This window comes from Plecotus auritus, assembly GCF_963455305.1.
Source record: "Plecotus auritus genome assembly, chromosome: 9".
NCBI classification, from domain to species: Eukaryota; Metazoa; Chordata; class Mammalia; order Chiroptera; family Vespertilionidae; genus Plecotus; species Plecotus auritus.
The window spans coordinates 139,665,481-139,680,353 of NC_137783.1; the positions used below are offsets into that span (position 1 = coordinate 139,665,481).

The 14,873-nt window shown below is 53.2% G+C and overlaps 1 protein-coding gene across 5 annotated transcripts in view; it reads right to left on the reverse strand.

The window, feature by feature from the left end:
- Positions 1-14,873, reverse strand: part of PRDM11 (PR/SET domain 11) — an 81,306-nt gene that overhangs the window by 13,093 nt on the left and 53,340 nt on the right. For 4 of the 5 annotated variants that reach the window (XM_080641562.1, XM_080641563.1, XM_080641560.1 and 1 more), the window contains one exon: positions 10,233-10,300. In XM_080641562.1, the coding sequence (XP_080497688.1) occupies positions 10,233-10,237 (5 nt within the window). In that variant the 5' untranslated portion in view covers positions 10,238-10,300. Of the gene's footprint in view, positions 1-1,074; positions 3,249-6,189; positions 6,612-10,232; positions 10,301-14,873 lie in introns of those variants that run through there. The other variant, XM_080641564.1, reaches the window with a different exon arrangement.

The following is a 14,873-nucleotide window of genomic DNA, read 5'->3' on the forward strand; positions in this document are numbered from 1 at the left end:
CTCGGTCTCTGACAAAACACCCCCCGGCCAGCCCTTGGCATGGCTGGAAGCCTTGGACTCTTAGAAGCTGAAATCGACTGCCCACTCGTTTCCATCTCACTTTCCTGTTTTGACATGCTAGTCCCACAGTCCCCTCTGAAGCCAAGAAAAAGAAACTGGAAAAGTATCCATCAAAAGGTGACCCGTCTTTTAATATCTCTGTCTCCTCTGCCTCCAACTTGACCCTTTCTCTCCTCAGGACTAGAGGGAGAGGCATCTGTCACTGCTTAGTACCTTGACCTTGGTGGGAAAGACCCCAGGCATCTCTCACAGCATCTTTGCATCTCCTGGAAATCAGGTTATTTGATTTCATGGCCATGCATTTTGGCCAAGAATGGCAAAAAATGACTTAGATTCCAATGGAACCTTCCAGAAAGGGGATGCATCCTTGGTCAAGACCTGGGGGTTTTCTGCTTGGGAGAATCTGTGCAATTGGCAGTAAGCCAAGGCAATACATGTCAGGAGGCCCCTGCCCTGCTGAGGAGACCCCCCCAGAGGAGCCAGAGGAAGCCAAATCGCTCCTTTGAGAAGCCTCAGATCTAAGTGGGGAGGGCCTTGCCTGTGACAGACAGATCCTGGGATGAGTGGGGAGGTATCCAAACAGAGCTCATGCCTTAGGATAGTGCCTGGGCTCCAGGGCAAATGGACAGCCCCTGACCCTTCTGGAATCTCTGGCTGGAAATGGTGGTGTTTTTCCAGAACCACTAACTTACTTTTGGGGAACAAATGGTCAAATTCATTTAGCAACATCTCACTTTTGATGTGCATAGAAATTAAATATAGCTGAATAGTTTCATATGTGGATGCTTTGCTTCCTTCAGCCCTTCAGTTCCTTTCCTTCCCTCCAAGGGCCTCACATGGTTGTGAATACAGGGCATCTGAGAGCAGTGGGACCTGGGAAATGCCAGGGGCACCTGAGCCTTCTCGCCAGCATGCTTTCCCTTGGTCATCTAACCCCTGCTTTGGGGGCCTTGAGGTTTGCACAGGAAGCGAAGAAAGAGAATACACACCAAAGAAAGATCCTGGAGCCTGGGTGTGTTCCAAGTGTGAGATCAATTTCTTTTTATTGCCATCTTAACAAAAATACTTGGGAAGGCAATCTTTGATTCCAGCATCGGAGGGCAGGGCAATGCCAGGCAATAATCAAGCCACTGGGCTGTTACAGGGGAGTGTTCAGTTTGGGGAAACAGGAACCCCAAAAGAACCAGAGAATGGGGAGATGGAGCCAAGGCCATGAGGACAATGCAGTTGCCCTCCATTCTCCCTACAAGGGACAAAGCGTGGCCTGGGTGTAGAAGCAGCACTCTAGAAATGGCCCGGCGGGCACTGGGCATGGCAGTCCTCCCAGCCTCACTATGGCTCTAGGGGGCAGGCGTGGGAGGGTGAAGGGCTGGGGTATGAGAGTTTCTGCCAGGGTCAGTCTTAGTCCAAGGAGCAAAGAGGACACAGAGCTGAGTTGCACCCATGTCAGAGCTAAGCTTGCATCTGCCACCCCCCATGTCCCTTCCTAACTCTAAGAACCCAGCTCTCTCCTCATACTCCAAAACAAAACACGAAGCTACAGATATGTGTAACTGATGCGTATGCAGCCCAAGCAAGCAGAGGCAAGGCATGCTGGAACCTGGAACAGACAGGAGCTCTTCTGAGCTTTGGGCTTTGGGTACTTTTAGAAGCCAGAGGAGGGGTTTCCTTCTGGATCCCAAGACTTGGGCCCTTCCTCCCCTCAGCCACCCGTGAGGTGGGTGGACTCACCTCCTAACTGCTGCTGCTGCCTCCCACTCACACCCAGGAGAGCTGAGGCAGGGGCAGGCAAAAAGCAACACCTCTCCCATCCAGATCTGGCCCACGACAGAGGAGCTGGGAACATACACAGACCTGGCTTCCAGTCCTGCCCACCACAACTGGTGTGTCATTTGTCGTCTATGAAATGTGGGTGATGATGGCAATCAGGAGGATAATAATACCCGACTGGGCTGCCTCTTGGCTGCCCTGAGAACCCAGAGATCACACACCTGCAGGTGCGGGAGAAGCATCCAGTGCTCTCCCTACGAACGCCAGGTCATCTTCTTCCCAACGCCACCCCGTGCTCCCCACTCCACAAACGGCAAGCACAGCAGCTGAGCACACGCACACAGGAGGGCAAGCGAAGGCCAAGGCAGGGGTGCCACCCACCAGGGTCAGAGCCCTGGGGGAGGGGAGGACAGACCCCTCCTGGAAGGGCTGGGCCCCACCGGCCCATCCTCAGGCCTCGCTTCCTTTGAAAGCAGCAGAATCAGGGGCCTGAGAGGCTGACACAGCCCTGAGGCTGGAAAGCGGGGTTCCATTCAGATGCTCCCCACGTTTGTTCCCCCTTCCCTGCAGGCCTGCTGCCATGAGGCACAGACCAAGAGGAGGCTGCCCTCCAGGCCAAGCAAGCATCAAGCAGGGAGCTTTTCCTGCATCTTGAGCATCTGCCAGAGATGAGAGAGAAGGCTGAGTACATGCTCGGTCAGAGCATAGGGTGCCGACCTGCCCTCGGTGAGGAGATGACAATCCCCCCAAATCCTACAAGGGTCATCAGACCTGGACAGAAGAGACCGGCTCCTGTCTCAAGGCCAGACACCCTTCCTCCATTTCTCTTCCTCTCAATGCAGACTGGCCAGGTTAGAAATTGTGCTTTCTCTTCCGAGACCTGGTAGTCCGTGCAGGGGTGGGTGCTGGGGGAGCCAGTGGGGGCTCCGGTGGGGGAGCCTCGGCCTGGAGTGCAGAGCCTGTGGGAGCTGCTTCATCAGGTCCCTGCTGAGATGCCTGAACTGTATCCCGGATCTCTGTCAGCGTCTGGCACATCTGACTGACACGGCTGGTCAGCTCGGCCATGGCCTGGCTGATGACGTGCATGCTGTTTGCCATGTCCCTGTGCACAGTCACCAGGTCCTGGCAGAACTGCTGGAACATCTCAGTCTGCTGGGCGTGGGCGTGGAGGAGCTGCCAGTCAAGGCCCGTTCTGGGCGGGCTGGGGTGCGGCTGAGGGGTCCTGCAGGAGGCCTGGGCCTGGGGCGAGGGCCGGGGCAGGGTCTCTGGCTTAGGGCCCACGGTCTCAGATTGGTCTGAGGAGGAGGAGGAGCAGAGCAGGGTGGGCCTGGCCAGACGGGCCTCTTCTTCCCGGGACTGCGGCAGGGACACCCGCATAGCCTGCCTTGAGGGCCCGGGTGTCTCCTCATCTTCATCATCTTGGGGAATAGAACAAAGAAGGGCAAACAATTACATCAGGGAGAAAGGAGGCAGCCCTGGGCTTGGATCCACCACCCAAGTTACCTTAGCCTCCCCCTCCCCTGTCACCACTCAGCCTAGCTTGGCACACGCCCACTGCCCGCCCACCCGTAGAAAAACACCTGCTCCCCAAAGCGCTGAGGTAAGCGGGCAGGAACCCCTGGGGAGAGGTCTGAGCATGAGCAGCGCCCGGCCTCCTTTCTTTCACAGGAACAGCGAGTCTGGTGCGAGAGAGCCCAGGTCAGGGGACTTGGAGACCCCAGCGTCACTGACAGCATGTCAACCTAATCACCCTCTCCATCTCTCTGTGACTCAGTTTCTGAAAAGCAAAGATAACCACTCCTCTGTTTATCTCCTCAACCACTGGCCCACCTAGCAGGGTTGTTAGGAAGGCTACACAGAGAACAGACGCAAAGGTGCTTGGCAAAGATGACAGGGACACCTGCCAAAAAGCACTATGATGCCGCTCTGAGTCTCAGCCTCCAGGAGGCCATTTCTGAATTGTTTGGGGCCACCTTGTGGCTTTGCTGGAATCTGCAACTTTAAGTCACGCGGGGAGCAGGGAGGGGGATATTGACAAGCTGGAGAAGGGAGGCAAAGGATGGCGCCAGACAGACAAGCCCAGAAAGTGCCGAGCCGAACATCTACCTTTGCAACCAGCCCTGACGTCCCCCTGGGCCACTCCAGGCAGGCTACCTGGACAGGCATAGCCCTCCTGCCAGGAGTCTGATGGCACACAGGGACCGTCAGCCAGCCAGGGAGGGGCCCGGCCCCTGTACACACAGGCCTCGGCTTTCTTGCGATCAGGTTATGAGCTGGTTCCCGTGGCAGGAATAAAAATACACAGGCTGACCCTGCTGACAGGCACACCTGTACTTGAGGGGCTGAATTCAGAACCACTCCCGGCGGATGTGAGGGGAGGACAGACAGACTCATCTTGCCCCTGGCTGGATGCCTCCCCAGGGCCCCGGGGTCTCTCTTGGGCCAGCACAGTAAGAGCAGTGCCTCCCCATCTCTCTCGGTGGGACAGCAGCCATCCCCCTGGAATCGGGCCACCGTTCTGCGAGGCAGGGTTGGAAGGAGCAGGCAGGGCTGAGGTGGTGCTGCCCCCTCCCTTCCAGGGCCCCATTCCACCGAGCCCTGGCCAAGTGCTGTGACAGCTGGTCGACTGGTGGGGAAGGAGAGGAGGGGCTGGCCCAGCCTGCAGTGGAGGGTCCCGGGCCCCCTGCCCAGCCCAGTTCACATTTGGTAACCTCATTACCTTCCCTCTTGAGGAGACAGAGGGGTGAACCGGGCAGGATTTAGGCAACAAACTTAACTGGTGCTGGGCCCCCTTCTTTTTCTCATAATTGTACAGAATTGTCCTGGAATTTAACAACACACTGATACACAGGGAGCTGGCAGATCTGGGTTGGAGTCCTGGTTCTGGGGACCCCTCTGTTTCTGGAGTTCAGATGCCTCCTCATCTGGGAAAGGAGGAAGTTAGACTCAATCTCCACGTTCCTTCTCAGTCCTAAAAATTTGAGTCTGAACGGCCACCTGTCAGGAGCCCCAGCCAAACAGGAAATTAGCAGATCCCAATAGCAAGGGGCCCAGGAAGGGAAGGCCAGGTCTTTGTGAACCGCCCTCCGGTGGGCTGGCCAGCTTTTCTGGAGCCTCCTGCCCTGCTCATCTCTCAGAGGCCACATGGCCTCCAGTTGGGACTATGAGTTGAGGGTGGAGGTGGGGGTTGTGCCGTAGCAGAACTGAAGGGGGTGCAGCTCCAGCACAGAAGGGCTTCGAATGCTCCCCCTTCTAGTGAGCCCCAGCTAGAAACACACAGGGCTGGACAGGAGACACAACATCCTAGCCCCTGGAGTCAAAGTCTGTCCTGACACACAGGAAGCAGAAGGGAGAGAGGGAAACAAGTGCTGAGGGGGGAGAAGGGGCATGAGGGTGGTGTGGACTCAGAGGGGACCCCCTGAGCACAGAGGCAGGGATCCTGGGGGAGCCTCAGGGCAGGCAGCAAGAGGCAGAGTGCAGAGAGAAGTGGGAGAAGGCAGAAAATAACACAGAAATAAAGACGTTAGGAACAGACAGGAGAGAGAGAGAGGGTTGATCTCTCCATGGCCTGGGCCCTGAAGACTTGGCTGGCTTCCTCTCATCCCCCTCCCCCTCGCCTGCTCCACTGGGCTTCCCTGGCTCCTCTCTGTTCCTGGAACGTGCCAAGCGCCTTCCTGATGCGGGGCCTTGTACATGCTGTTCTTGCCTATGAGGCGCTCCCCTCCCCTCTGCGCCCCACGCAGTCATCGGCCTGGTTAACTCTTGCTCACCCTCTGCATCTCAGTGCACTGTCTCTCCTGGGAGCCCTCCCCAGCCCCTGGTGGAGAGCCTGTTCCACCCCGCTTACTCTCAGAGAGGCTGCTACATCATTTGCAGGGCCAAGTGCAACATGAAAACGCAGGGCGCCGTGTTCAAAAGCTATTATGAGTTTTGGGAAGGGAACAGCAGAGCGTTTAACCCAGCTCGGAGCTCTGGTTACAAGTGATGGCAAGGGTCATGCACCCGTGAAGTCAGCCCTCAGGACTCCTTGTACTGGTCCCTCGTTCCCTCATTACAAATTTCCTTGCGCGATTATTTACTTAAAGTTTGTCTATTCCCACGAGTCTAGGAACTCCCCGAGAGCAGGGCCGGTGTAGATTTTATACACAACTCCTGGCGCAGTGTTCAGGAAATATTCTAGAATGAATGAACGGAAAGGGGTGGAGAAGACAGAGTGGGACGAGGAGGGAAGAATGAAAAGATGGGCGAATCAGATGGGGACAGAAGAGAGAAGGCATAGGCAAGTGAGTGGGAAACCGCCAAGGAGGAGGCTAGGGAGCAGGCGGGAGGAGCCTGGGGAGGGGAGACGGTGGTACTCACAGCTGGTCGAAGGGCTGTCGGTGCCATCCAGTTCTGCCCTGGGGAAGTTGTGCCCGGAACGGGCCGAGAGCAGCGCTGACTCGATGGCCCGCTCATGGGCAGTGAGCACAATGGCAGGGCCCCGGCCCCCGGCCCCGGGGCCTGACAGGGACTGCTGCATGAAGGCCAGCTTGTCCTTGGTCCTCCGTTTCATGTCATCCCATCTGTGCTTAATGTCCTTGATGGAGCGGGGGACCTGGCTCACGGAGGTGATTTTCCGAGCTATGCCTTCCCAAATCTTGTCCCTGTCGGCATGGGACAGCCGCATGGTCTCCCTCCCAAAGAGAACAGCTTCATGGTGGGTCACCTCGGTGACCAGAATGTCCAGCTCCTCCTTGGAGAACTTGGGTTTCCGCTTACGATCGGCCAGGGGTGCCACATTCCTTGGGTGCAATATCCCACAAAGCACAATTGGGTAAATGACTGTCAACGTGGGTGGTCCTCCTCCTTCCTAATGCAGGCCCCCAGCTGGGGAGCCAGGAGGCACCTGGGCGCCCTCTCCAGCTCACCACCACTACACCCTCCTCCTACCGAGAGATCCTTGCACTACTCCTCGGGAGGAGGGAAGCCACACGGCGCACGCAGGTGGGAGCACTGGGCTGAGCCCACCTCTGGTTCTGGGCCTTACCTCTCAGCTGTGCCGGCCAGAGCAGTCACTCAGCCTCTCCCAGCCCACTCTCCCCATCCGGAAAAGGAATAACAACCGCACCAACCTAGGGGATTCTTCCAAGGGGGCAAAGGCACTGGGGTGTAAAAGAGCTTTAAAGCCCTGAACAGGAATAATGGATGCCTATTGGGGTTAGGATTAGGTCACTGCTTCTATACATGGCTTGGAGGAAGAGTAATTAAACAGGGAAACTATTCACAGCGGCCTTCCACGGTCTGTGGACTTGCTGGTGACGCTCAGAATTAGGGTATGGTCACAGAGAGCTTATTCTGTCCCATGGCTCTCTTCGTCCCCTGCACCCAAGTCCCCACCAGGTCCCGACGCCCCTCCCACAGGAGCGCTGGCTGGCAGCTGCTCCTTCTGGATGTAGGCGCCTGTGGCTTTCTGGCAGCTCATGGGTAGGATGTGAGGAGCCCATGAGCACCCACTGGACGGCGAGTTCCATTTCGATGGAGACCAGGAGTGACCTTAGCCTCCATCTGCATAGAGCAGCCTGGGGCCCTGGGCAAGGGGACAGCGTCGCCCTTCCCCCTTCTGGCCTGGCACTTGCTCTGGCTTTGAAACCAGTCTCCACAGTGTGGTTCTGTGTACCCTTGAACTAGTGCCAAAAGGTCCATCCAACACAACAACTCAGGGTGAGGAGGGAGACCTGGAACCTGATTCACTCTTCTGACTGCTGCCGAAGCTTCAACGGGAGGCCAGGAGCACAAAGACCCTTGAGGCCGGGCCTTGCCCTTGGACAGACCTGGGACTAGAGGCCCAGTCTCCTCTGCAAACTGTTTCTGTAAAACAAGTGTGGTGCTTCTAGTGCCACGTCCCAGGGCTGCCAGAAGGACTGCGTGCAGGGGGGTTCAATCTCAATGCTGTTGGCATTTGGGGCCGAAAATGTCTTTGTTAGTGGGGGAGGGGTGCCCTGGGCAGTATAGGAGGTTAATCAGCATCCTTGGCTTCTGCCCAAGAGAACTCAGCAGCATCCACCCTAGAGTTGTGACAGCCAAACATGCCCCTGGGGTGGCCCACCGATTTCATGACCGTAGAGCAGCCAGTGTAGGGCTGCCTTAGAGCCAGCGCTCACTCTGCGGGCGCCCATTCTCTTCCCGGCCCACTGCTTATTTGAAGAAACTCCGTTAGCTCCTCAGAAGACCCGAGGCAGGGACAGTGCACGTGACGGTGTCTGCAAATGGGAAAGCTGCACAGACGGCAGCTGCGCGCTAAGGGGGAAGGAAGCTCCCAGGATGAACTGGCTTCCTCCTCCAACTACCACCAGAGGGGCATCTCCATGGCAACGAACCACACACCGAGCCCCACCGACTCCTGGAGCCTCCCATGCGATGAGGACCCCACAGATGTGACTACCCTGGTGTATCCTGGATCAGAATGAGGCCTGGAGCAGAAACAGGACAGATCCCACACCGCAAGACAGTGGTGGCAGAAGCTGCCCACAGGCCTCAGGAAGCCATGCTGCTGTGCACAAGCAGGAAGGACACTAGCCCACAAGTCCAGGGTCACCCACTGACCCCGTGACCTTGTTCTGCCACTGACCACATGACCTTGCCTTGCTCTGGGCCTCGGTTTACCCAGGAAGCATGAAGACTGGTATAGAGCTGTGGTTCTCAACACTAGTGGCACATCAGAATCACTATGGAGAGCTTTAAAAAACACCAGTGCCCTGGGCTCAATCCCAGCCCAAGTAAGTCAGACTCTCTGGGGGGCCAGGTGGTCATTCACTTAGCTCAGATGATGAACCCCTGCTTTGGAACTGCGGTAAAGCCTCATCCCCCAGCTGCAAGATCAAAGATGGGTGGGGAAGTGGGACAGAATCAGCTCTACCCGACAAAGTTTCTGAAGTGACGGTGCAGGAAGGCCTGAATCAGACTGTCTCAGACACACTCTCCTTTGCTCGCCGACAGCCCCTACAGCAATAGGACAGGAGCAGAGGCCAGGGGCCTGCGCCACGCAGCCATCTGATGGCCCACCGGACGTGTGGTCCCCACTGCTATGCCTTTGCTCACAGTGCCTTCAAATAAGAGCCTGGCCCCCTCGAAGGCTCAGTTCAAAGGCCCCTCCTCTCTCATCCGGGCCCCACAGCACATGGTCTGTGCCTCCACTCAGTCACTGTTTCAGAAAAAGCAGTTTGCGTGGTGGAAGGTGTGTCCTGCGAGGGCAGGGTGCCCGGTACAGGCTCTGGCTCCCTGTAGGTGCTCAGGAGCGGGTGGTAAATTGCATGTGCTGAGCTGACATGCACCCAGTGGTCGGGGAGAAGGAAGTCAGGAGTGTGGGTTGCCTTCCTGGAGCCACTTTCAGGGCATGGCTGAGGTTCAGGTGGGAGCACAGGGATGCAGTGAAGCCACAGAGAAGGGGACCGGAGACAATGTCACACCCTCCCCACCTCAAACCAATGACTCCTCATTTGCTTGGAAAGTCTCATTGTTTGAATACAGCAAACTTCCTCTTAGGAAGTCCCTAACTGCCCTTCCTCCAAGCACAACCTCTCAGCCCCCAGTCTCCACAAGTTACAGAACTGCCCACAGAGGGCCCGATCCATGGTGTGGCTGTGGCCTGGGTCCAGCCACCCGAGGCCTCCCTTCCCTCCCAACCCAGATCCAAACCTCCATCACCAATCCCAAGTCCCAGAGAGAGACCACCAAAAGGGCAACAAGGCAAGTCAGACCTCCCACACCCATCCACAGACCCCTCGGGTGGGGCCCGGCACACGGCACAGACCAGCAGCCAGAACCAAAAGGGGAGCCTTCAGAGTTCCTGCTCAGCTCAGCCGCCTCTGGGCAACCCTGGCCAGTCGCCTGCTCTCCTTGGCTGGCCATAAAGGATGCTTCTAGCGCAAACTTCTGTCCCAAACACCAGACCACAGTAAAACCACTCTTGGAAGTACTCATGCCTGGGCTGCAAGCACCATCGAAAACTGTGCCAGGAGCCTCCTTCTCCATGGAGCCATTGAAACACCTGCTGTGGCTGCCCTGGGTTAGTCCTGCACCACTCCAGCAGGATCTGCTCTGCGAGAGGTGGCACAGTCCTGGGTGGAGGGAATGCTGCCAGGAGCCGGGGCCTGGGTACTCCAGACACACTGAAAAGTGTGCCAACTCTAGGGGTCCCTGTACCCGGCCCGTCTGGCCACAGGCCTCCTCCAGAGCCCCATGATGGAAAGACTGGGGGAGCTAGAGGGTCATCTAGAGCTAGACACATCTCAAACCCTGCAAACAGCAGTCCCGGGGCCTTTGGGGGTCCCCACCACTGGAAACCCCACAGGCCCAGCATCTTTCTTGTCTCTTTCCAGAGTCCAGGCCAGTCTCCCGGGAAGTCAGCAGAGAGCAGGACTCACCTCATCCAGTTGGCTTTAGTCTCGTCTGACCCGTCTATGGACTTGTAGCGGTTGTTCTTGTCCACAATCTGGAAGACAGAGAAGAAGGCTCATTCTACAGGGGGCTCTCATATCCTAGGGCTCCTCCCCAAACCAGGGCCCAGGGCCTGGCTCCATCTGCTACCATCCAGAAACTTCCTTTTGCCCTCCCGCCACAACGCCCCCACTGCTGCAGGGCTGAAACCCAGGCCTGGCCAGCAGCAGTAAAATCCAGCGCTCGCTCTCTCTCTCTCTCTCTCTCTCTCTCTCTCTCTCTCTCTCTCTCTCTCTCTCTCTCTCTCTCTCTCTCTGTTTCTGTGGGAGACAGAGGCTTTCCCTGGAGGACTAGAACATGGTTTGAGAGGGCTCCTCCTCTCCCAAATCTCTGAATGTTCAAGAGCCTCGGGGTTTGGGCTGGGCCCCTGTACCTTCTGTAAAACTGACATTCTTTCACTATCATTCCTGAACCAGAATTCAGCTGGGTAGGCAATTTTAAGCAGATGAAGTTTTATTCTTTTTCAGCGCTTCTGAAGATTGTCAAGAAGACTTGCCACGGGCTCTCCAGCAGCCCACTCTTAGTCTAAGGTTCTTTTGAGGATAACCTGTCTATGGTAAATTCTAAGACTTTCTCCTTATTCTTGATTTTCTGTACTTCCACCATGTGGTGATTCACTTTTTTTAAATGTACGCATTACTTGATGAGCAAGCACATTATTTGATGAGGACTTATATCTCCTTTTTAATTCTGAAAAATTCTCAGCTGTTATGCTTTTGAGTATAGCTTCTCAATCACTTTCTCCAGTCTCCTATTGAATAATTTCTATTGAACATATTTGGAGTAGTTCAATCTATTCTCCATGTCTTTTAACTACCCATTCATATCCTTCTCTTTCTGGACAGTGCTTTGGGAAAATTTCTCAACCCCTCTCCCAATTCTCTAATTTTCTCTTTAACTGCACCCAGTCCAGAGGTTGTCCATCCATAGAGTTTCTTCCTTTCTTTCCTTCCCTTTTTAATGAGTACTTTCAATGCAATGAATATTTTTCATTCTCAGAATTTTTAATTGTTTTTATTTCACATCCATCTTTTCTTACTCTGCCTTTTTGTTTCATGTCATGTTCCTTCTTTTTCCTATTCTAACAGCTTTATTGAAGTGTAACTGACATAGGTACCATTTGGTAAGTTCTCACAAATGTATGTATCCATTATCACAATCAAGAAAACAAACATATCCATCACCCCCAAGAGTTTCCTTATGCCCTCTGTAATCTCATATTTGTCAGCTGCATATCTTTTTTGGAGAAGTGTCTGTTCAGATCTTTTTCCCATTTTTTTAAATTGTGGTTTTTTTTTCTTATTGTTGAGTTTTGAGAGTTTTAAAAAATATATGTTGGGCCCTGGCTGGATAGCTCAGTTGGTTAGAGTATCATCCCGATACACCAAGGTTGTGGGTTTGATCCCTTGTATAGTCCAGGCATATACAAGAATCAAACAATGAATATATAAACAAGTCGAACAACAAATTGCGCGCTCTCTCTCTCTCTTTCTCTCTCTCTCTCTCTCAAATACATATTTTGGAATCAAGTCATTTATCAGATATATGATTTATAAATATTTTTATCTAGTCTGTGGCTTGTTTATTCATTCTCTTACAGATGTCTTTCTAAGAGCAAACGTTTTCAAACGAACAAACAAACAAAAACCCACTGTCTTGATCTCTTTAATGGATGCTCTCCTTCCTTTATTTCTTTGAGGGATCATAAGCCTGTGACTGCTGATTATCCCTCATTATCTGTTATCCCCATTGTAACAAAACCCCAGAATTACAGCTGGGCATCTGGTTACCTGTAATAACAGAATACATTTTTTGGCTTCTCCTCTAGCTAAGGTCTGGCCAATAGAATGTAAGTGAAAGTGTCATGTGTCAGTTTCCTGAAAACTTCTTCAAAAGACAACTGAGACATGCCCTTCTACCAGCCTGCTGCCTAGAATGCAGATGTGATAGGGAGCTCTAGCTACCAACTTGAACTGTGAGGCTAATCCAAGCAGAGAGAGTGATGAGCTAGATCAAGCTTGGTTCTCTGAGAACTCAGTGGAGCAAAGCCACCTCACGAGGTCTAGAATCTGTATCTATAAAAGCCTAAGTGACTGTTCGACCAGTATCTGTGATGCACACTGACCACCAGGGGGCAGATGCTCAATGCACAGGCATGGAAACATGGAACAGACTGATGAATCTCAGAGGGAAGGGGGGAGAGAAAAGGTGGGAAGAAATTAATGAAAGATCTTACATGCATACTAGAGGCCCAGTGCACGGATTCGTGCACCGATGGGGTCCCTCGGCCTGGCCTATGGGGACTGGGCAGAAACTGGCAGTCTGACATCCCCCGAGGGATCCCGGATTGTGAGAGGGCACAGGTCAGGCAGAGAGACCCCACTGGTGCACGAATTCGTGCACACGGCCTCTAGTATCTTAATAAAATTGTGTGTGTGTGTGTGTGTGTTTTTAAAGAAAATTGCCCTTCATGCCCCACTCTCTCAATCCTGCTCTCCCACCCCCAATATCTAATCCCTCAGCAAGTCCTTCAAATCAGGTTTCAAAAATGTTCCTTTCCACAGATTCCTGCTTCCCCCTGGTCTAAGCCATCACCAGCTCTTATCTAGACAACTGCAAGAGATCCTAAGTAACTTCCCTGATGCCATTCTTAACTCTCCACCAATTCTCCTCAAAGCAGCCAGAGGAATCATTTATTGATATAAATCAGACATGTCTCTCTCCAGCTCAATGTGGCATCCACTGCACTTATAATAAAACTCGGACTTAGGGTCGCAGCCTTCAAGACCCAGTTGACCTGGTCCCTGGCTACCTCATCAGCTTCTCTAGAGCCTCTTCTCCCTTCACTTTTCTGCAGCCACGATGACCTGAGAGTGAACCTTCACACTGGTTGGGTCTGCTGCCTACAACCTCTTTCCCCCCATTCTTAAAACAACAATAATCATGAAATATTTCAAGCATCCAGAAATTATAAAGAATAATGAAGCTGATAGCCTGGTACCCACCAGCTAGAGCCAAGGAAAATTACCACCACCCAAATCTGTCCCAGGCCTCTCCCTCCTCTCGCTTTAAGAAAATACCAAGATGTAGTTGAAGACCATCACTGCCTCTAACTCATTCTCCTTCTCTCCCTCCCCACAAGGGTAACCCCCACCCTGAAGCTGGTAGGAAGCCTCCCCATTTTCACTCTACAAGGACTGTTCTAAGAGCAATGGACAGAACTGCTCTGTGTGTCTGTAAAGTTCACAAAAATGGCTCCAAGGAAACATATCCTCTGCCCCCTTTTCCCACTAAACTTTGCATGGCTGGTCCCTTCTCATCCTTTGGGTTCCTGTCATTTAGAAGCTCCTCCTGGCCTGAACTGGAAGGGGTTTGTTTCCCCCCTGCCACACTCTGACCTCCACACACCTATGGACTTAGCGTTTTAACTATGACATCATCCTATTACATCTTGTTAGAAACCTACTTACAAGGTGCATTTTTGCTATTGATGGTGTTTACCTACTTATCAATTTGGTAACGGACTGTCTCCCTCACTAGACCATAAGCTAACGAAGGCAAAGCACATGGTGACTGCGTTCATGAGGGCACATGGCACATGGTAGAATATTGGTTGAGTGAATGAATTATTGGGTAAGGAGTCTTTTAAATAAAATCAAGTTACAGAAAAAAATTTGAAGAATGTTACTATTTTAGTAAAAAGGAAATGAGTGTTGAGCTGGCACTGGCTTGTACTGCCTATGAGAGACGACTGCAAAATATTCCAGTTTCACGAACCAGTCGTTAAACCCAGCCACTGTTAAAAATTAAATTATCTAAACTTACAATTCAGTAAGTCCTATTTTTTAAAGGGTAGTAAACTCTCAAAGCTTAGCACTTCCCTAATAATTTCCCTACATTTTACTGTGATCTATGTTCTTGAAGGTATTGGCACCTACTGTACCTGTACAACAGAAATACTATTAATAGTTGCCATTGTATTTCTCTTCCCCCTGCTCCTGCAGTGCCTTTATCTTGGCAGCTTGAAATCAGCCATGGTGGGAGCATTTATGTAAACCCAGGAAATAGGGACATATAATCCCACCACAACCCTGCCAGCAGGTTGTTAAGCATTTATCAGCATCCCATTATGCCTCTGTTGATATGTGCATAGAAAGGCTGGGAGATACATTTCAAACTCTCAGCTCTACCTCTGGAGTGAAGGAATGAGGTAAGGGCGATGAGGCTTTTGCTTTGTCTATTTATGAGACTACTATAGGCCCGGTGAAGGAATCCATGCACCAGTGGGGTCCCTCAGCCTGGCCTGTGGGATCGGGCCGAAACTGGCTCTCCGACATCCCCCAAGGGGTCCCAGATTGCAAGAGGGCACAGGCCAGGCTAAGGGATCCCACTGGTGCACGATAGGGGCTGGGGAGAGACGCAGGAAGTTGGCCAGCCAGGGAAGGATGGTGAGAGAGCTCCAGGGCATGTCCGGCCCATCTCAGTCCTGATCAGCCAGACCCCAGCAGCAAGCTAACCTACCAGTTGAAACGTCTGCCCCCTGGTGGTCAGTGCATGTCCTAGCGACT